This window comes from Aotus nancymaae, unplaced genomic scaffold, assembly GCF_030222135.1.
Source record: "Aotus nancymaae isolate 86718 unplaced genomic scaffold, 86718_ANA_hifiasm-v0.15.2.pri h1tg000053l, whole genome shotgun sequence".
NCBI lineage: Eukaryota > Metazoa > Chordata > Mammalia > Primates > Aotidae > Aotus > Aotus nancymaae.
This window is the reverse complement of record NW_026988467.1, coordinates 7664816-7687504: the sequence shown is the minus strand read 5'-3', so window position 1 is coordinate 7687504 and position 22689 is coordinate 7664816. Positions and strand designations below refer to the sequence as shown.

The 22689-nt window shown below is 46.7% G+C and overlaps 2 protein-coding genes across 3 annotated transcripts in view; one reads left to right on the top strand and one right to left on the bottom strand.

The window, feature by feature from the left end:
• Positions 1 to 9155, bottom strand: part of PEX14 (peroxisomal biogenesis factor 14) — a 148224-nt gene extending 139069 nt beyond the window's left edge. Inside the window, exon 1 of one of the 2 annotated variants that reach the window (XM_012473609.1) lies at positions 9082 to 9155. In XM_012473609.1, coding sequence (XP_012329032.1) covers positions 9082 to 9117 — 36 coding nt within the window. In that variant the 5' untranslated portion in view covers positions 9118 to 9155. Of the gene's footprint in view, positions 1 to 9003; positions 9054 to 9081 lie in introns of those variants that run through there. The other variant, XM_012473611.3, reaches the window with a different exon arrangement.
• A 2363-nt stretch (positions 9156 to 11518) lies between these two features.
• Positions 11519 to 22088, top strand: DFFA (DNA fragmentation factor subunit alpha). Its single transcript, XM_064363252.1, has 6 exons — positions 11519 to 11718; positions 14491 to 14652; positions 16842 to 16984; positions 20102 to 20291; positions 20485 to 20636; positions 21411 to 22088. The coding sequence occupies exons 1-6, from the start codon at positions 11583 to 11585 to the stop codon at positions 21621 to 21623; spliced, it is 996 nt and encodes a 331-aa protein (XP_064219322.1). The 5' UTR covers positions 11519 to 11582; the 3' UTR covers positions 21624 to 22088.
• Positions 22089 to 22689: the final 601 nt, after the last annotated feature.

Here is a 22689-nt window from a genome sequence, read left to right as displayed (position 1 = left end):
TCAAACGATCCTTAGATTAAAGGTTGTTACCCAGATCCACTGTAACAAAGCTCAAAACCAGGACTCGAAGGCCGGCACCGTGGCTCATGTCTGTAATCCCAGCACTTTGGGAGGCCGAGGCTGGCAGATCACAAGGTCAGGAGTTCAAGACCAGCCTGACCAACATGGTGAAACCCTGTCTATACTAAAAACACAAAAATTGGCCGGGTATAGCGGCGTGCACCTGTAGTCCCAGCTACTCAGGAGGCTGAGGCAGAATTGCTTGAACCCGGGAGGCAGAGGTTGCAGTGAGCTGAGATCATGCCACTGCACTCAAGCCTGGGCGACAGAGCAAGACTCTGTCTCAAAAAAAAACAAAAAATAGGATTCGAAATAATAAAACTAAACCATAAAAAACTGTCAGGCAGAACAAAGCTTTCAACATTCTTTAAAGACCACAAAATCCAGAACCTCAACAATGTAGAAGTCACATTATCCAGTATCCAAACAAAACTTTCAACATCAAAGTTTTGTTTGACTTTCAAGTCAAAAAGCAGGAAAATGTAACCAATAACAGTAAGAAAACTCAGATGATATAACTAGTAGACAAGAACAGTAAGACAGGTGTTATAACTATACTCAAGTATTTAAATGAAAACGTGTCCCAGTAAGAAGAGAAATGTAAGGTATAAAAAGAAAACAGAATTTCTAGACATGAAGTATAATATATAAAACAAAAATTTCAGGAGGGGCGCGGTGGCTCACATCTGTAATCCCAGCACTTTGGGAGGCCAAGGCAGGTGGATCACCTAAGGTCAGGAGTTTGAGACCAGCCTGGCCAATACAGTGAAACCCCGTCTCCACTAAAAATAGAAAAATTAGCCAAGGATGGTGACAAGTGCCTGTAGTCCCAGCTACTCGGGAGGCTGAGGCAGGAGAATCACTTTTACTCTGGAGGAGGAAGTTGCAGTGAGCCGAGGTCATGTCACTGCACTCCAGCCTGGGCTACAGAGCAAGACTCCATCTCCAAAATAAATAAATAAATAAAAATATGTAAGTAAAAAAAGTAATTGGCCAGGCGTGGTGGTTCAGAACACCTATAATCCCAGCACTTTGGGAGACTGAGGTGGGCAGATCACGAGGTCAGGAGTTCAAGACCAGCCTCGCCAACATGGTGAAACCCTGTCTCTACTAAAAATAGAAAAATTAGCCAGGTGTGGTGGCAAGTGCCTGTAACCCCAGCTACTTGGGAGGCTAAGGCAGGAGAATTGCTTGAAACTGGAAAGTGGAGGTTGCAGTGAGTAGAGATTGTGCCACTGCACTCCAGACTGGGCAACAGAGCAAAACTTCATCTCAAAAACAAAAAAGTAATAAAGTATATAATTAAAACTGAAAAAGAAAACTCTAGGCCCAGATGGCTTTACTGGTAAATACTATCAAACATTTAGGGAAGAAATAATGGCAATCTTATATAAGGGTTTCAAAAAATACAAAGAAAAAAAAACTTCTGAACTTACTCTATGAGGCCAGTACTATCTTGACATAAAAACCAAAGATTTTACACATCCACACACAAAAAACTATAGACCAATATCCTTCACAAACATAAATGTAAAATCCTTGACAAAACACCATCAAATCCAGCAATATATAAAAAGATAACATATCAAGCAGAATTTATCCAATGAATAAAAAATCAGTTTTTCAAAAATCAATCAGCATAAATCACCATATTAATAAAAGAAAGGAAGAAAACAAAAGGATCAACTCAATAGAGACCAAAAAGAATACCTGACAACATTCAAAACACAATTTTTTTTTTAGAGGCAGTCTCAGCGGGATGTGGGTTCAAAAAAAAAAAGAAGAGAGAGAGTCTCCCTCTTTCAGCCAGGTTGTAATGCAGTGGTGTGACAGAGCTCACTGCAACCTGGAACTCCTGGGCTCAAGTCATCCTCCCGCCTCAGACTCCCAAGAAGCAAGGACTCCAGCTATGTGCCACCACATCAGACTAATTTTTTAAATTTTGTACAGAGACAGGGCCTCACTATGTTGCCCAGACTGGTTTCGAACTCCTGACCTCAAGCAGTCCTCCTGCTTCAGCCTCCCAAAGTGCTGAAATTACAGATGTGAGCCACTGTGCCTGGCCTCCAAACACATATAATTTTTAAATACACACACACACACACACACACACACACACACACAGAGCAAGAACCAACCTCTATAAAAAATAAAAAATTAGCCAGGCATCATAACACATGACTATAGTCCCAGCTACTTGGGAGGCTGAGGCTGGTGGAACACTTGAACCCAGGAGGTCAAGGCTATTGTGAGCTGTGATCACACCATTCCACTCCAGACTGGGCAACAGAGTGAGATCCTATCTCAAAAAAAAAAAAAAAAAACCATTTAAGGCTGGGCACAGTGGCTCACACCTATAATCCTAGCACTTTGGGAGGCCAAGGCAGGTGGATCACCTGAGGTCAGGAGTTTGACACCAGCCTGGCCAACATGGCAAAACCCCGTCTCTATTAAAAATACAAAAAAATTAGACAGGCATGGTGGCAGGCACCTGTAATCCCAGCTACTGGGGAGGCTGAGGCAGTAGAATCACTTTGAACCTGGAAGGTGGAGGTTACAGTGAGCCAAGATAGTACCACTACACTCCAGGCTGGGTGAAAGTGTGGGACTCTGTTTCAAAAAAATAAAATAAAATAAATAAAAGGGCTAGGAGTGGTGGCTCATGCCTATAATCCCAGCACTTTGGAAGGCCAATGGCAGGCGGATCACCTGAAGTCAGGAGTTTGAAACCAGCCTGGCCAACATGGCAAAACCCTGTCTCTACTTAAAAAAAAAAAAAATACAAAATGTAGCCAGGCGTAGTAGCTCACGCCTGCAATCCCAGCACCTTGGAAGGCCGAGGTGGGCAGATCACGAGGTCAGGAGTTCGAGACCAGCCTGGCCAAAATAGCAAAATCCCATCTCTACTAATAATACAAAAAATCAACTGGGTGGTGGCGGGTGCCTGTAATCCCAGCTACTTGGGAGGCTGAGGCAGGAGAATGGCTTGAACCCAGGAGGCGGAGGTTGCAGTGAGTGGAGATCGTGCCACTGCACTCCAGCCTGGGCAACAGAGCAAAACTCTGTCGAAAGAAAAGAAAAGGAAAGAGGGAGAGAGGGAGGGAAGGAAGGAGAGAGGGAGGGAAGGAAGGAGGGAGGGAGGGAGGGAGGAAAGAAAGAAAAGAAAGGAAAGGGAGGGAGGGAGGAAGAAGGAAAGGAAAGGAAAGGAAGAAAGAAACTAAAGAGACAAATCACTGCAATCTCTGTTTCTTCACTAAATTTTGATTTTTTTTTTTATTTTGAGATAGAGTTTCACTCTGTCACCAGGCTGGAGTGCAATGGTGCAATCTCGGCTCATTGCAACCTCTGCCTCCCAGTTTTTTTAAGTGATTCTCCTGCCTCAGCCTCCTGAGTAGCTGGGACTACAGGAGTGCGCCACCACACCCAGCTAATTTTTGTATATTTAGTAGAGACGGGGTTTCACCATGTTGGCCAGGAATGGTCTCGATCTCTTGACCTTGCGATCTGCCCACCTTGGCCTCCCAAAGTGCTGGGATTTACAGGCGTGAGCCATCACGCCCGGCCCCCGCGATATTTTTCTTTTAAGTGGGAAAATCTGAGTGCAGATTCTGTATTAAATAATATTATTTACCAACACTTAAATTCCTTGTGTGATGATGGTATTGCAGTTATGTAGGGGAATAACCTTACTCTTATGAGAGACAAGGTGAAATATTCTAGGATGAAACATCCTTGATGTCTGTAACTTATTACAAATATTTCCCAAAAAAAAGATACATAAACAGACTGACATAAAGCAAATTCAGCAAAATGTGAACAGTGCATCTTGGTGAAGTTTTTATGGGAATTTTACGGACGTTCTCAGTATTATCCTTTCAACTTTTCTAAATGTGAGAAATTTTTCAAAATAAAAAGTTGAGGCCGGGGTGCAGTGGCTCACGCATGTGATCCCAGCACTATGGGAGGCCAAGGTGGGGCATCGCTTGAGGTCAGGAGTTCAAGACCACCCTGGCCAACACGGTGAAACCCTATCTCTACCAAAAATACAAAAATGGCCAGGCATAATGGCTCACGCCTATAATCCCAGCACTTTGGGAGGCTGAGGCAGGTGGATCACCTGAGGTCAGGAATTTGAGACTAGCCTGGCCAACATGGTAAAACCCCCTCTCTACTAAAAATGCAAAAATTAGCCAGGTGTGGTGGCGCACGCCTGTAGTCCCAGCTACTCAGGAGGCTGACGTAGAAGAATTGCTTGAACCCAGGAGGCAGAGGTTGCAGTGAGCCAAGACTGAGCCACTGCACTCCAGCCCGGAAACAGAGGGAGACTCAGTCTCAAAAAAAAAAATTAGAGAGGGCAAATACCTTGTCTGACCTACTGTTATTCAAGAGTTCATCAGACTTCCAAAACTACACGTAAAGACTCAGAGAAGGAAACTAACACTTACTGGGCACTTACTACACCCTAGGTGCTCTTCACATCTGTGATTTCAGTCAACACTAAAACCGGTAATTATTTTTAATTTTATTCAATTTTCTTTCAGCGATGGGGTTTCACTCTGCTGCCTGGGCTGGAGTACAGTTGTTATTCACATATGTGATCTTTTTTTTTTTTTTCCCAGCAATGGGGTTTCACTCTGCTGCCCAGGCTGGAGTACAGTGGTTATTCACACGCATGATCATCGTGCACTACAGACTCCAACTCCTGGGCTCTAGCAATCCTCCAGCCTCAGCCTCCTGAGTAACTGGGACTACAGGCATGCACCACCACACCCAGCTTTAGGGTAACCATTATTGCTCTCATTTTACAGAGGAGAAAACATACTCAGAAAGGTGGAGTGATAAGTTCAATAGTTGTGAGTGATGACGTTCCACCAAAACCTGCCAGGATGTGAAGCTCTGCTATTCTAGTCTTTCACTTTGCTCTTCTCCCTTGCCTGCTTCTATAGCCTCTCAATCCAAAATTTAATATATCCAGTGAACCTCAACAGATAGGAAATCTACATTCCACAATAATACTCAATACTCAGCAACTGTGAAGTAATCAGACTGAACCATGCCTCTGCTGTTCAGTGATGAAGGAAAAGCTAATAGGAAAGCTGAGTAATAGATATAACGTTTCTCATTCCTACAGGCTACAACATGTACATGCTAGAAAGGACTTCAGTGAGAGATCAGCCATGTTGGCTGAGCGTGGTGGCTCATGTTTATAATCTCAGCACATTGTGTGTGTGTGTGTGTGTGTGTGTGTGTGTTTCTGTCTCTCTCTCTCTCTTTTTTCCCCCTAAACAGGATCTTGCTCTCTCACCCAGGCTGGAGTGCAGTGGCACAATCACCACTCACGGCAGCCTCCACCTCCCAGGCCCAAGTGATACTCTCGCCTCAGCCTCCTAAGTAGCTGGGACCACAGGCAAGCGCTACCATGCCTGGCTAATTTTTTAATTTTCTGTAGGATCGAGGTCTCCCTATATTGCAAAGGCTGGTCTCAAACTCCTGGCCTCCAGCGATCCTCCTGCCTCAGCCTCCCAAAGTGCTGAGATCACAGGTATGAGTCATCACACCTAGCCAGGAACTCACCTCTACAAAAAATGTTTTAAAAATATATTAGCCAGGTATGGTGGTGCACACCTGTAGTCCCAGTTACTCGGGAGGCTGAGACAAAAGGACTGCCTGAACCCAGGAGGTCAAGGATGCAGTGAGTCATGATCACACCACCGCACTCTGGTGACAGAGTGAGACCCTGTCTCAATCAAATCAATCAATAGATCAACCACATAAAACAGAGCAATGTGGGGAACAGAGAGAAAAGAAAGCAATAAATGAAATTCCAACAAATCGTCTTGAGGATAGGCTATACCACTATGAAAAAGTAAAAGATGGGCCAGGCGCGGTGGCTCACGCCTGTAATCCCAGCACTTTGGGAGGCCGAGGCGGGTGGATCACGAGGTCAAGAGATCGAGACCATCCTGGTCAACAAAGTGAAACCCTGTCTCTACTAAAAAATACAAAAATTAGCTGGGCATGGTGGCACACGCCTGAAGCCCCAGCTACTCGGGAGGCTGAAGCAGGAGAATTGCCTGAACCCAGGAGGCAGAGGTTGCGGTAAGCCGAGATCGCGCCATTGCACTCCAGCCTGGGTAACAAGAGCGAAACTCCGTCTCAAAAAAAAAAAAAGAAAAAGAAAAAGTAAAAGACTAGACCACTATGAAAAAGTATATGTGTTTCTGAAATCCAAAAGTCATGAAGGACAACTAGTATCAATACCAGCATCCAGGGCATTCCTTTCCATTTTAAGGAATTACTTCTGAACAAATAAAAGAACTTTACTAGACAAGTGGTCAACACATAAAAAACTCATACCTCAAAAGATGCTGTAATAGAACTTAAGGAAGGGTTTAGATCCATTTGTGAGTGAAAATTCAGACTTATTAAATGGAATAATAATAATAATAGATAACACATTATATCAGGCACTGTTCTGGGCACTTTTACATAAGTAACTCATTTAGTCCTTAGAGCAACTCTGTGAGATAGGCCCTAGTATTTTCCCTGTTTCACAGACGGAGAAATTAAGTCCAGAAAAATTAAGTAGATGTGTCCAAAATCAAATTGCTGGTAAGTTAGTGGAGCTAGGATTTCAAGCCAGAGGGTCTGGCTTTAGAGCCTGTACTTGTAACCACTATCCTACACTGCCTCTCAAGGGAAGAGAAGGTAATTCACGATTAATCATTATAAACCAGAGACTGATATGTCAAGGCTAACTAACAAACTTTCTGTGAGAGACAGAACACTGGCTCAGCCCCACAGGTCTAACCCTATCCAACAAATCAGGGGTGGGGGGAAATAGCTAAACAATCCTTTCAGTCCTACTCTGCTTTAATTGGAGAAAAGGGAAACTGGATTGATCAAGACTTAAAAATGAAACAAGCAATTGCCAAAGAGAGTTGGTTCACTCAAAAAGTGTGCATTTGCTACTTGTTAGATAGCAACAGAATCTGGTACAAAAAGTTCAAGGTTTTCCCCCAGGGTGCCAGCATGTTCTTTTGCAATCCTACCTCTACCAGCTTTGGAAAGGAGGGCAAAGGAGAAGCAGAGCTTCAAACAAGAGCTGGCCAAGCCGCCTTAAAAAACCTTAGATCCTTTTCTATTAAATACATATACAGGGAGGGCAAACTTGCAAAACCAAAAGAATCCTTGGACATGACAATGGCTCCAAGTGGCAAGATTTTTAGTACTGTTTACAGCATTGGCCTGGCAAATTAAATGTCCTATAAGAATCAAGAACTGAGCCGGGCACAGTGGCTCACACCTGTAATCCCAGCACTTTGGGAGGCTGAGGCTGGCTGATTACTTGAAGTCAGGAGTTCAAGACCAGCCTGACCAACATGGTGAAACCCCATCACTACTAAAAATACAAAAATTAGTCAGGCGTGGTGGCAGGTGCCTGTAATCCCAGCTACTTACCGCTGCATTCCAGCCTGGGTGACAGAGCAAGACTGCATCTCAAAAAAAAAAAATTTTTCAAGAACTGAAGACACCCTTCAATCCCAGCCTGTGGGTATTCCTAACACAAAATAATTCAGAGAAACCCAGACCCCAAGAAGCCTCAGTATTTCAGCAAACTAAATGAGCTAAGGCAAGAAAGGAGAGGCCCTCCTCTTAAGACACTTGCCGAACTCCAGAACATCCAACAGTGAGAAGACCAGAATCGGTCCTTGTTATTTCCCACGTTTTACAAGCAAGACATCTTCCTGAATCATTCACACCGCTAATAGAAGCTGGTATAGGGAAACACACCAACTCTTTTAAGTGCAATTCCTGTAACAGACATGCAGAATACGACAGTAAGAAACACTAAGCAGTGGTCTTCTGCCTCTAAAGGAAATGAAATGCTAGTAAGCTGCTGAAAACTCCTAAAGGTGTTTCAAGGAGATGGAAGAGGAGGAATGAGGCCCAAGTTGAAACTATTTTCTTCTTCCTCATTCTAAACCTAACTCAACTCAGAAATGTTTGGATGACTAGTGCAGTCACACATACAGGTTCAATACAGGCTCAACAGGGCACACGATTTGGGGCAAGTCACAAATCCTTAGTATTCATTTCTGCGAAATGGAGGTTAACAGCCTGCACTTCATAAAGGTTGTAGCGAGCATAGTGAGCACTAAACGAGAATATAGATGTAATGTGTCCTCAACATGACAGCACATATGCAGTTAAATGTAAGATCTCTCTTAGCCTTTTTCTCCTCACCCCACCCACCCCACCTTTGGACTATAAACCCCTTCGGAGGCCTTATCATCCACTGCCTCCCGACTGCCTCAGGCACAGGCGTCAACACTGGTCCTCATGGTCCCCTTACTGGACTGGGATTTGGCTGAATCTGCAGGGGAAAAGCTAGAGCGCAGCCCTCAGCCAACGAAACCAAACCCAGGGAAGCGAGGATGGGTCTCAGCCAAAAGCTTAGTGGCGTCTGTTGTTCACAGTGCGTCCCTTTCCTATCAACGCACTGAGAGGACTCGACTATATTATTTCTGTCCCTCCAACTTGTCAAGAGAGGAGCAAAGGTGACTAAAGATGAAGAGGCTGGCAGCCACTCCAGGAGGCTGAGGCCGTGACGGAACGGGAACCCTGATAGAATCAGGCCCCTCCCCGGAGGGGACAGCCGGGAGCGATCTATCGTCTCCCTCTCAAGCCCTCTCAGCTTAAGGATGAGGACTTCCCAAGGGTCCCGCCAACCTCCCCGCCGAGCTTAAGTGGGACCAGAGGTGCTGGCAGGCGGGAAATGGGGACCCGTGGGCATGGCCAAGCACCAGAGCCCGGGCTCCGGAATGTGGTCAAAGAGGGGTCACCGGGGGTGGGGCCGGGTGGGGAGGACCTGGGGAGGGGCGGGGCTCAGGAGGGGGCAAGAGGTCGGGGTCCCCAGCTTCGGAAACTCGGGGTCCCTACCCGGCTCCCAGCCGCATGCTGAGCGCCCTCTCCAGCCGAGGTCTCAGCCGCACAGCGGCACAGTCCCATTCCCCTTACCTGGCTCGGCTGCTCTGCCTGCTCCGAGGACGCCATCTTTCTGAGGCCTGACTAATCAACCGCCGCTGGACGAGGTTTCTCCCAGGCGCCCTCGCTCTCGCCCTCCAGCCCAGACTAAGGTAGCCGGAACAGAGCCTGTCGATGTGGGGGACTGGGTCAGAGGGTGGAGCCCGGGTGTCCGGGTCACCTTGCACAGTTTCCGTTAAGTCTCTGCTTTCCAGGAAGATCCCAAGTCTTTATCTTGTTATATGTGCATTATTCTTATTGAATTAAATCTCTGCCCATCTCCACAGTGCCGTGAGCACATTTAGGGACTTGCCAAGTATGTAATAAATGGATGAACGCTAAGAAACTTGGAAATCAATGTTTAGGCATAAGTTCAGTTCCATTCATTGAGTGCCTACCAAAGCTAGGAACTTTGGTAGGCGCTCGAAATAAAAAGATTCAAGATTCAACCCCTACTCCCACGCTCAGGCCAAATACACACACAATTACAGTATCGTGGGGATAGGACTCCGTAAGTGTGCGGGTCTATTGGGAGAACACAAAAGGGAGCATTTTAAAGAGAAGAGACTTCTACAAAACGTCATTATTTTATCCTGGTTGAACTGGTTTTGTTTGGTTGGTTTTTGTTTATTTTTGAATTGATAGATTTTAAACTAAATACTAAACAGACGAAGTAGCTCACATTTTTAATGCCAATGCTTTAGGAGGACAAGGCAGGAGGATCCCTTGAGCCCAGGAGGTCGAGGCTGCAGTGAGCTATGATCATGCCACTGCACTCCAACCTGGGCAACACAGTGAGGCCCTGTCTAAAAATAAGACAACAAAATAAAAATAAAATTCTACGAAAAAGGATACATACATTTGAGCTAACGGCGAGCTCATATTATAGTTGTGTTTTGATAGCTATAGACTACTTAAAAGGGATGACTTAATAATTCCTTCTACCAAACGCTGTTTTAAATGCCTACACTTTTCTTGAGATAATATCTAATTTCCTCACCCACGATTTTGTTTTGTTTTATTTGAGACAAAGTCTTGCTCTTGTCGCCCAGGCTGCAGTGCGATGGCACAATCTCGGCTCACTGCAACCTACGCCTCCCGGATTCAAGCCATTCTCTTCTTCAGCCTCCCGAATAGCTGGAATTACAGGCACCTGCCACCACGCCTGGCTAATTTTTGTATTTTTAGTACAGATCGATTTCACCATGTTGGCCAGGCTGGTCTGGAACTCCTGACCTCAGGCGATTCATCCGCCTTGGCCTCCCAAAGTGCTGGGATTACAGGCGTGAGCCACCGCACCCGGCCCTCACCCACATTTTTGTAAACAAAATATGAGGTGGGAGGATTCCTTGAGCCCAGGAGATCAAAACTGTAGTGAGCCATCAGCCACTGCACTCCAGCCTGGGAGACAGAGGGAAGCACTGTCTCAAAAAAAAGAAAAAAGAAGGAAAAGAAAGAGAGTCCCCCAAATGAATAAATATGAGCAGATAATTATTTCTAGTTTACGTAATTTTAAGAGAGGAACTTTTTGATCTTTTTTTTTCACTATGCTTTTTTTTTGAGACAAAGTCTCACTCTATTGCCCAGGCTGGAGTGCAGTGGCACGATCTCGGCTCACTGCAACCTCCATCTCTGGGCGTCAAGCGATTCTCCTGCCTCAGCCTTCCGAGTAGCTGGGACTATACGCACGGCACACGCCACCATGCCCGGCTAATTTTTGCATTTTTAGTAGAGACAGAGTTTCACTAGGTTGGTCAGGCTGGTCTTGAACTCCCGCCTCTGCCTCCCAAAGTGCTGGGATTACAGGCGTGAGCCACCGCGCCCGGCCTTATTACTATTCTTTCAATCTTAGATGTTAATTTTTCAGGAGGAAAAAACAAACTTTTCTATAGTAGCAGTACTAAAACAAGGATGAATATGTTGTCAAGAGGCATCTTAACAACGTCAAACATTCCCGAGGTTCGCATTTCCCCTGTCCTCTCCGATGCATTTGACACTTTAATGCTTACTATATTTATTTAATCATTTTGTTCTGAGACCCCAAACTAATTTGCACAGTTGGAGCCGCAAACAGAATGGGTGGAAAGGTGCGGATGTCTGTATTAGCATTATGCATCTCACATGCGAATAGTAATGCTCAATTCAATGGAATATGCATGCGTGTGTATCGTCATGCAAAATAAATCTTTATTGGCCTTATTTGTGAACGCGCGAATGCAGCTCCTAAATACAAGATAAAAACAACTCCTGAGCTGAATGGAGCAATATAACGAAAGCGGCTTTAAACCCAGAGACTACAGTTCACGGCATGCCTCGGCGCCACACGTGACTAGTGGCAACTAGAACTACAACTCCCGGCGTGCCCTGGTCTCACGTGTGATTTGCTGCGGAGCGAACTACATCTCCCGGCAGGCTGCGGAGGGGTTCGGGTAGGAGGACCGCCGCCCCGGCCTCCCTTAGCTTCCCGAAGCGGAGCAGGTCCCACCTTGGAGAGGATGGAGGTGACCCGGGAAGCCGGGGCACCAGAACCTGGCGAGATCCGGATTCTAAAGCCGTGTCTGCTGCGCCGCAACTACAGCCGCGAACAGCACGGCGTGGCCGCCTCCTGCCTCGAGGACCTGAGGAGCAAGGGTTAGCTCGGGAAGCCGGGCGAGTGGCTCGGGGAGCCGGGGCCTGGCGAGGACGTCCGGCGGGGGACGAGGCGGGGCCTGGAGAGGCGACCTGGGGATTTTTGCAACTCGGCTGTAGCCTTGGGACAGATATAGTCCGAGGGGGCATAGCGAGTTACAGATTTCAGGCGCTTGAGCGTAATTTCATGTGAGACTCCACAGTGGTGGCCAGAGAGCCAGGTAGCAATGTGCAAATTAAGCCAGACTCGGCTTAGGTCTCTTGCCTGAAATCACTTAGATGTTGGACCAAGCCGATCCCATTGCATTCCTGCCACTCCGGCTCACTCAGGTGGTACAAGGACCCCAGCTGAGCCCACGGCGGGGTGGGGAGGGGTTTCCACCGTCTGCTCTGGCAGGAACCTGTGCAGGAAAGAGGGAGTTGCTACTGACCATTTCTGTTGGTCCAGACAAGGAACGTGAATTGTAAGTGACTGAGCCGACAGAAGTTCTGAAACCGGCCCCATACCTTTACCAGCTGGCTTGGTCTTGCACTTAACCATCTCTCAACCCTCAGTTTTCTCATCAGCAAACTGGGTTAATATTTACAGCCCTGTTTCAAAGAATTGTTGGTTCTCTCAAATAAGATGATATATTTAAGCTACTTACAAGTCTTATTAGCCGGTAGCAACCAACTGGTTACCCAAAGAAGTTTTACAAGTTAAATGTGTGAGCCAGCCCCAGGCATGTAGTCTCAGTGTCAGAGGGCACAGTTGCTTCCTTTCACTCATCAGCAGAGATCATATAGAACATTTTCAGAGACCCATTAACAGCCAAAGCATTACAAATGCTTTGCTGACATGAATTTTGCATATAAGCATTTTTGTATTTTTTTCTGGCAGTCTTGCTCTGTCGCCAGGCAGGAGTGCAGTGGCACAGTCTCGGCTCACTGCAACCTCTGCCTCAATCAAGAGATTCTCCTGCCTCAGCCCCCCAAGTAGGTGGGACTACAGGCAAGTGCCACCACGCCGGGCTAGTTTTTTGTATTTTAGTAGAGACAGGGTTTCACTATGATGTCCAGGCTGATCTTCAACTCCTAACCTCAAGTGATCCACCCGCCTCAGCTGGGATTACAGGCACGAGCCACTGCGCCCAGCCGACACCAGCTAATTTTTGTATTTTTAGTAGAGATGGGGTTTCACCATGTTGGCCAGGATGGTCTTGATCTCTTGACCTCGTGATCCACCGACCACAGCCTCCCAAAGTACTGGCATTACAGGCGTGAGCCACCGCATACAGCCAGATTACTTCACTTCTAATTCCGCTTCTGTGCCTTGACTGGATGCTCGAGGCACAGAGGCAGGTGTTCTCTGCAGCAGCAGCCCATACATGCCTTGCTGTTCTATTGGGTGGTAGACAATACTGCTGAAGGGAATTTATAGTCTCTTGGCTATTTCTGCTTAGATCAGTCCCGTTAGTATTTGAAGCAATGCTGTCACTAAATGGGATGTTACAGACCTGTCCTGGAGAAAGCCTCTCGCCCACTGATAATGATCTGAAAAGCTACTGACACCAGCTTCTGCTTCTCTTATACTTTCCCATAGGTTAGAAAAGAAGCTGCTAAGGAAGATACTGTAGAGAACAAAAAGGATTTTCTTTCTTTTTTTTTTGGTGTATTTTTTGACATTTGTCACATGTAGGAGAATTTAAGAGAACAACTGAATAAATGAATGAAAGACTGCTTGTTCCCAAGGAATCAAACCAGACTTTGATTGGTTGTTCATTCCAGTAAAAATTCAAATGCCAACCGGACACAGTGGCTCATGCCTGTAATTCCAGCACTTTGGACGACTGATGTGTGTGGATCACCTGTGGTCAGGAGTTCAAGATCGGCCTGGCCAACATGGTGAAACCCCGTCTCTACTAAAATACTAAAACTACCCGGGTGTGGTGGCATGTGCCTGTAATCCCAGCTACTCGGGAGGCTGAGGCAGGAGAATCACTAGAACCCAGGAGGCAGAAGCTGCAGTGAGCTGAGATTGCGCCACTGCACTCCAGCCTGGGAGGCAGAGCAACACAGAGAAAAAAACCTCAAATGCCTACCATACATGACTGCAGAATGGCTAGAGTAAACATACTTTCAGGAGCCAGACTCTGTGAGTTTACTTCCCAGCTTTGCCACTTATTGTGTGGTCTTGGACAAATTACTTAACCTCTCTGAGCCTTGGATTCATCATTTATAAAACAGAACTAGTAATAGTACCTACCTTACAGTATTATTATGAGATTAATTACTGTTTATGAAAAGCACGCAGGGCCAGGCACAGTGACTCACACCTCTAATCCCAGCACTTTGGGAGGCTGAGGCAGGCAGACTACTTGTGGTCAGGAGTTCAAGACCAGCCTGGTCAACACGGTGAAACCCCGTCTCTAATAAAAATACAAAAATTAGCCAGACATGGTGGTGCACACTTGTAATCCCAGCTACTCGGGAGGCTGAGGCACGAGAATCGCTTGACCCTGGGAGACAGAGGTTGCAGTGAGCTGAGATCACACCACTGCACTCCAGCCTGGGTGACAGAGTGAGACCCTGCTACAAAAAAAAGAAAGGAGTACTTAGAACAGTATCAGGCATGTGGTAAGTGTTCTATTAGTGCTAGAAGTTATGGTCATTATTCTAGTTATGACCTTCCAGGAGCTCTGCCCAGCTCTGGAGGCATACATACTTGAGATGCAGGGACAGATGTAATTTCCTTAGGGCTATTTTGTCAGTTGCCAAATATTTTATTCTTTTCAGCCTGTGACATTCTGGCCATTGATAAGTCCCTGACACCAATCACCCTGGTCCTGGCGGAGGATGGCACCATAGTGGATGATGACGATTACTTTCTGTGTCTACCTTCCAATACTAAGTTTGTGGCATTGGCCAATAATGAGAAGTGGGCATACAACAATTCAGGTAAGAAATTCTAGCCACATACAAAACAGCTTATACAGTACAGCATCCGTCATGATTACTTTCACTGCACAGACAATTGCCATTTGTGTGGCTTTTTAAGCATTTGTTCAACAGACATTTACTGAGTACTTTCTACCTGCCAGACATGGTGCTGAGTCCTGGGGATAAAGATGAATGAGGCCGGGCACAGTGGCTCACACCTGTAATCCCAGCACTTTAGGAGGTCGAGGTGGGCAGATCACCTGAGGTCAGAAGTTTGAGACCAGCCTGGCCAACATAGCAAAACCCCATCTCTACTGAAAATACAAAAAATTAGTCAGGCATGGTAGCAGGCACCTACAATCCCAGCTACTTGGGAAGCTGAGGCAGGAGAATTGCTTGAACCTGGGAGGTGGTGGTTGCAGTGAGCTGAGATGGTGCCACTGCACTCCAGCCTGGACGACAGAGCAAGACTCAGTCTCAAAAAAAAAAAAAAGATGAATGCGACGTGGGCCAAGTTCTCAACTAACTCACAGGCAGACAGCAAGTAAAATGCAGCTTGGCAGGGAGCTCAGTGCTGCAGGCTGCAGTCTGGCTGGTTAGGTCTGGATCCCAGCTCTGCCATTTACTAACCAGGTGTCCTTGTACAAATTCCTCATCCCTCAGTGCCTTGTTGACATAATAATTACAGTACCTGTCTCCTAGGATTGTTGTAAAGATAATACAGTACATAGCAAACCAGGGTTTCTCAATGATATTGTTGACATTTGAGGCTGGAGTTGTGGGAGGATGCTCTGTATATTATAGGATGGTTAGCAGCATCTGAGATGTCAGGAACTCCCCCCACCCCCCCGCAACTGTGATAACCAAGAATAAATGACTCCAGATATTGTCAGATATCTCCTGAGGGGCAAAATCGCTCCTACTTGAGAACCACTAATATGAAACATTTAGATCTTAACTGGCACATAGTTAAGGACTCAATAAATGTTACCTGTCACTGTCGTCATCATCATCACAGGAGATATAAAGGGGACTAACATTGGTGACCAAGGATCAAGAAGTGTCTTGAGAGGGGTTAGTTTTAGGGAGGGACTTAAAAACATAAAGTATCAGCCGGGCGCGGTGGCTCACGCCTGTGATCCCAGCACTTTAGGAGGCCAAGGTGGGTGGATCACGAGGTCAGGAGATCTAGACCATCCTGGCCGACATGGTGAAACCCTGTCTCTACTAAAATACAAAAAAAACTAGCTGGGTGTGGTGGCGCACACCTGTAGTCCCAGCTACTCAGGAGGCTGAGGCAGGAGAATCGCTTGAACTGAGGTGGAGTTTGTAGTGAGCCAAGATTGTGCCACTGCCCTCCAACCTGGCAGCAGAGCAAGACTCTGCCTCCAAAAAAAAAAAAAAAATGTCTTGAAGTGTGCCACAAAATTGAGGAAATCATCCTATAGCATGGCTCTGCCAGCCACCTTTGTACTCAGGCCTAAGGGACAGCAATCAATGGCTACAGCTCCCTCACTGAAAGCAGGGACCAATCCCCAAGCACCAGAGAAGTGGTGCCAAGAATGACTGTTTTTGGACACCAAAACAGGACATACCTGTTCACACAGGCCAACAGAGGAAGTGTGAGAGGATTCTGTGTATGCGTGATCATACATCGGGTTTAAATGGCTTCTTTCTATGGAAGAATACACCGCTGTTACGCACAGAAACAAAGATGAAAGAGGCCAGCCGTGTGTGGTGGCTCACGCCCGTAATCCCAGCATTTTGGGAGACTTAGGTGGGCAGATCACTTGAAGTCAGGAGTTTGAGACCAGCCTGGCCAACATGGTGAAACTGTCTCTACTAAAAATACAAAAATTAGCTGGGCATAGTGTTGGGCACCTGTAATCCCAGCTACTCAGAAGGCTGAGGCAGGAAAATCGCTTGAACCCGGGAGGTGGAGGTTACAGTGAGGCGAGATCATGCCACTGCACTCCAGCCTGGGTGACAGAGTGAGACTCCATCTCAGAAAAAAAAAAAGATGAAAGAAGAGGGAAAATCAAGGTCCTAGATGGAGACTGGCCCTCCTGTGAATCCTTGAGATAAGATGCTTCTCTCCCATTGAAATTAATCTAGACCCGCAAGAGGGCTGTGTGTGCTGGGGGAGGAGGCGAAAGCGGCACTTCCGGTTGTTCTGACTGTGACTGGCATTTTCTCCCACGTGTCAGATGGAGGTACAGCTTGGATTTCCCAAGAGTCCTTTGATGTAGACGAAACAGACAGTGGGGCAGGGGTGAAGTGGAAGAATGTGGCCAGGCAGCTGAAGGAAGACCTGTCCAGCATCATCCTCCTGTCCGAGGAAGAGCTCCAGGTAAGCCTCCTCCACAACCTGCAGCAGCGCTCATCGGCCTCTGCCGCCCCAGCACCTTCTTAGCTTCCATACTTGCCATGGCGATTTCTTTGTTTTAATCTTAATTTTTAAATAATTTTTAAATTACAGCTAAGATTTTTCATCTTCTCATTCTCACCTAGAGTAATTTTTCAACCCTCATCACAAAGCAGAATTATCTGTGGATTTTTTTTCTTTTTTTTTTTTGAGATGGAGTCTCACACTGCTGGAGTGCAGTGGCGCGATCTTGGCTCACTGCAACCTCCGCCTCCTGGGTTCAAGCGATTCTCCTTCCTCAGCCTCTCAAGTAGCTCAGATTACAGGCGCCCACCACTGTAGCCGGCTAATTTTTGTATTTTTAGTACAGATGGGGTTTCACCATGTTGGCCAGGCTGGTCTCAAACTCCTGACCTTATGATCCACCCACCTTGGCTTCCCAACGTGCTGGAATTACAGGCATGAGCTACCGCACCTGGCATTTTTTTTTTTTGAGACACAGTCTCTGTTGCCCAGGCTAGAGTGCAGTGGCATAATCTCAGTTCACTGCAGTCTCTGCCTCCTGGGTTCAAGTGATTCTCCTGCCTCAGCGTACCAGGTAGCTGGGATTACTGGTACACATCAACATACCCGACTAATTTTTATATTTTTAGTAGAGACAAGGTTTCATCATGTTGACCAGTATGGTCTCGAACTCCTAACCTCAAGTGATCCACCTGCCTCGGCCTCCCAAGGTGCTAGGATTACAGGGGTGTGCCACCGCACCTGGCCGGATTTTTTTTTAAACACAGGTACCCAGGAGCCAGCCTAAACCTAGTTAGGTAGACGCTGGGGTCAGGGGCGCCATGCTGGGGAATGCTGGAGTAGCTGGCCTCACGTCCCAGCACTATCACAACGACTTTGGGCCAGCAGCTTAGCTTCTCTCCTTGTGTTTTCTCTCTAGTAAGACTGGGATAAAAATAGTATGTTTTCATTCAAAGGAATTTTCTCTTTGAGACAGGGTCTTGCTCTGTTACCCAGTGCAGTGGCATGATCATAGCTCATGGTCTCCTCGACTTCCTGGGCTTGAGCAGTCCTCCCACCTCAGCCTCTCAGGTAGCTGAGACTACAAGCGTGCACCACCACACTGGCTATTTTGTTGTTGTTTTTAATTTTTTGTAGGCCAGGTGCAGTGGCTCATACCTGTAATCCTAGCACTTTGGGAGGCCAAGGCAAGCAGATTACCTGAGTTCAGGAGTTCCAAACCAGCCCAGGAAATGTGGTAAAACCCTATCTCTACAAAAATTATGAAAATTAGCTGAGTGTGATGGCACGTGCCTGTAGTTCCAGCTACTCAGGAAACTGAGGCAGGAGGATCACTTGAGCCCAGGTGGTCCAGGCTTCAGTGAGCCATGACTGTACCACACCAAGCTGGGCAACAGAGCCAGACTCTGTCTCAAAAAGATAAAATAATTAATTTTTTATAGAGACAGGGTCTTCACATGTTGCCTAGGCTGGTCTTGAACTCCTGGGCTCAACCAGTCCTCCCACCTTGGCCTCCCAAAGTGCTGGATTATTGATATGAGCCTCTGTACCCGGCCCCAAAAATATTTATTGAGCCCCATCCTGTGCCTGTCACGGTTCTACGCGCTGGGCGTACAGTGGTGAACAAGCCAGACACGGTCTCTGCTCTAACAGAACTTGTATTCCGATGAAGGGAGGCAGGCAAAACCAGAAAGCGTATCAGACAGAGTGGTATCAGAGTGATGGGGGCTACTTAGATTGGAACATGGAGGAAGGCCTCTTTGAGGAAATGATTTCTTGGTGTTTTGTGTTTGTTTTGCTTTTACTTGTTTGTTAGTGTTTGTTTTGAGACAAGGTGGGGCTCAGTCACCCAGGCTGGAGTGCAGTGGTGCGATCTCAGCTCACTGCAACCTCTGCCTCCTGGACTCAAGCGATCCTCCCACCTCAGCCTCCCAAGTAGCTGGGACCACAGGCGAACTTCACCGTGTCTGGCTAATTTTTATATTTTTGGTAAAGACAGGGTTTCACCATGTTTCCCAAGCTGATCTTAAACTCCTGGGCTCAAGCAGTCCTCCTGCCTCAGCCTCCCAGAGTGCTGGGATTATAGGTGTAAGCTACTACACCCAATGACCCTTTTTCACAATGTTAACAGTAGAAGAAAATTGGAAAAAATCACATGCTTTTCTCTTGACTCTCAGCCAACCATCATAGTAGGAAACTCTGGGAAGTGGATGCAGTGAGTTCTGAAATGAATATATTTGAGAGGTTGAACACCGTGTTTAGAAAGTCCTTGTAGCCCAGGGTGGTGGCTCACGCCTATAATCCCAGCACTTTGGGAGGTCAAGGTGGGTGGATCACCTGAGGTCAGAAGTTCAAGACCAGCCTGGCCAACATGGCAAAACCCCATCTCTACTAAAAATACAAAAATTAGCTGGGTGTGGTGGCACATGCCTGTAATCCCAGCTACTAGGGAGGCTGAGGCAGAAGAATCGCTTGAACCCAGGAGGCAGAGGTTGCAGTGAGCCGAGATTGTGCCACTGCACTCCAGCCTGGGTAACAGAGTGAGACTCCATTTCAAGAAAGAGAAAAAAAAAGAGGCCAGGTGTGGTGGCTCATGCCTGTAATCCCAGCACTTTGGGAGGCCGTGGCAGGTGGATCACTTGAGGTCAGGAGTTCAAGACCAGCCTGACCAACATGGTGAAAGCCCGTCTTTACTGGGCCGGGCGTAGTGGCTCACACCTGTAATCCAAGCACTTTGGAGGCCAAGGCAGGCGGATCACCTGAGGTCGGGAGTTCAAGACCAGCCTGACCAACATGGTGAAACCCCATCTTAAAAAAATAAAAATTAAAAAAAGCCTGTCTTTACTAAAAATACAAAATTAGCCGGGTGTGGTGGTACATGCCTGTAGTCCCAGCTACTCAGGAGGCTGAGTCAGGAGAATCGCTTGAACCTGGGAGGCAGAGGTTGCAGTAAGCCAACATCACACCATTGCACTACAGCCTGGGTGACAGAGCGAGACTCTGTCTCAAAATAAATAAATAAATAAAAATAAGAAGGAAGTCCTTGTAGATTTCTCAGAGTCTGTGTTTGTTTGTTAGATGCTTGTTGACGTTCCCTGCTCAGACCTGGCACAGGAACTACGCCAAAGTTGTGCCACCGTCCAGGGGCTGCAGCACACACTCCAGCAGGTGCTTGACCAGAGAGAGGAAGCGCGCCGGTCCAAGCAGCTCCTGCAGCTGTACCTTCAGGCTTTGGAGAAAGAGGGCAGCCTCTTGTCGAAGCAGGAAGGTAGGACTCCCGAGAATTCGGGGCTGACGGAGGTGTCCCTCTAGAGGACACTGTATTCGTAATGCACTAGAGACACTGCAGTCACGGCGGCTGGGGTGCTGGAAGGGCTCTTGCCTGGCCAGTTATTCTGGCAAGTTGGTCACGTGGCTGTAGGGTCACTCCATGTCTGATCTGTCTCGTGCCTCCTTTGCAGAGTCCAAAGCTGCCTTCGGTGAGGAGGCGGATGCAGTAGACACTGGTATCAGCGGAGAGGCGTCCTCGGACGTTGCGCTGGCGAGCCACATCCTTACTGCACTGAGGGAGAAGCCAGCTCCAGAACTGAGCTTATCTAGCCAGGATTTGGAGGTGGGCGGAAACCAGGGTCACTGAGCTACAGAGAAGGACCTGCCCTGGGATGTGGTATTGTCGTGCAGAGGCATGTGGGGCCTTTTGTTCACCTCTGCAGCCTGTGAATCCTAGCTGCCAGTTTGCCTATTATAATATGCCAGAGCATCTACAAAAATCTCATTAATCTAAATCAAAATAGCTTTAAAGAAAAATGCATATACTTCCTCAGATCATCAAACAGACTCTGGTCCAAGGTTGGTAATGAAGTGACTGTTCCTGACAGGGAAGAATAGCGGGGCCCAATCTTCCGAGATGGCTTCTGGCTCTTTCCATGGTCAAAGAAGATCCATAGTCCATCCTGAGGTCTGTTAATGTCACATGAAAAGGCAGACTTGAGGGAATCATCGCCTGCTGGCTAAGACCAGAGAACTAAAAGCTTGAGGAAGGGAACCCGTCAAGGCGGGTGCTACTTCTGATTCTTTGTCCTTGTCCCTGTCACAAGTGCCTCCCTGTTGTAGATAGAAGGGAAGGAAACGGTTGACTTGAGCTTGGCTGCATTTCCTGAGGGTGGAGGACTTTGGGGTCGCTCCAAGTAAACTTTCCAAGGACTTCTTCCTGTCCGTGTAAGAAAAGGCCCATGCCAATTGATGGTAAAGGAAACCTGGCATTTCAGTGTAAAGAGGCAACATAAACGGATACTGCCTCATCTCACTCCCCAAAAGAGACTCAGGAGAGCAGCAGGTGAGGCGCGCACAACGCCTCAGTTCTCAGGGGTTCTTATTCTTGCTGCAGTTGGTTACCAAGGAAGACCCCAGAGCACTGGCTGTTGCTTTGAACTGGGACATAGAGAAGACGGAGACTGTTCAAGAGGCCTGTGACCGGGAGCTCGCCCTGCGCCTGCAGCAGATGCAGAGCCTGCATTCTCTCCGGAGCATCTCTGCAAGGAAGACCTCACTACCTGGAGAACCGCAGAATCCTAAGCGAGCCAGACAGGATCCCACGTAGCAGCGGGAAGTGTGCCAAGGAGACGCGCGGCCTTGTTTCTGTTATCGGTACTCACCCTCAGCCTGAGCATCTGACTACCTACGTGCTACTCTGCCCCCTGCCTTAGAGTGTGTTCCAGAAAAGCTACTCCAGGTCTCAACATACGCCCTTCCGCCAATTCTGTTCTTTTTTTTTCTTTTTTTTTTTTTTACTTTCAGTCCCAACAGCTTCAGGACTTCTGCCAATTTTGAATGATATAGCTGCACCAACAATATCCCACCTCCTCTAATTACATATTCTTATGTTCTCTATTCAAAAGTAATTGGTGGTGACTCTGGGCGCACTGCCTAACATTTAGCCCTGCTCCACATGGAACAATTTAAAAAAAGAAAAAGGTTTGTTTAGCACTGAAATCTTTGATGTGATCAGTTTAAAAAGAAAAAAAAAAAGGAAGATTTGTCACACCTTTTATGTTTTAAAAAAAAAGGATCACTTGAGCCCAGGAGTTCAAGGCTGCAGTGAGCTCTGATCATGCCACTGCACCCCAGCCTGGATGATAAGAGTAAGACCCTATCTATCTTAAAAAAAAAAAAAAAAAAGGTAATTGTCAAGCGTATTGAAAAGAAATGGTCATATTTCAGACTCATTATCCTTATTCTGAAGATAGGACTGCAGAATTTTAAGCACAGATAATGGTGGAGACAGTGATGTAGAGTGTTGATTATGGCCACAAACTTGTTTCTACAGTTAATGAAGTTTCATATTTGTTTGTTTAAAGATACATATTTGCCTGGAAAGTGCTGTTAAAAAAAATAAAAATAAAAAATAAAGATACATATTAAGCTTGTAGACCATAGGGACATACGGAGAGTCCATTTCTAATATCTAATTCAGTATTGTGAAATTATATCTCACCACTGCGAAGCTCTTTTCAGTTTTCTAATTGTTTTATCAGCAGGGAGTATAAAAGGTCATTAAAGCAGTTTCCATGTGCTGTGACTGCAAGTCTCTATGAAGCAGAGCAGGCCTGGCTTGTCTTCCTCCTGTCTCTGTACAGACTGGTTCTTCAGGTTTGCTAATCTACAGT

Bases quoted from the DNA above. Each gene is read 5' to 3' on its own strand.
- DFFA (XM_064363252.1), top strand. From the start codon at position 11,583: ATGGAGGTGACCCGGGAAGCCGGGGCACCAGAACCTGGCGAGATCCGG. The intron at 11,719-14,490 runs GTTAGCTCGGGA...TATTCTTTTCAG, and splicing joins CGAGGACCTGAGGAGCAAGG to CCTGTGACATTCTGGCCATT. The intron at 20,637-21,410 runs GTGGGCGGAAAC...TTCTTGCTGCAG, and splicing joins TATCTAGCCAGGATTTGGAG to TTGGTTACCAAGGAAGACCC.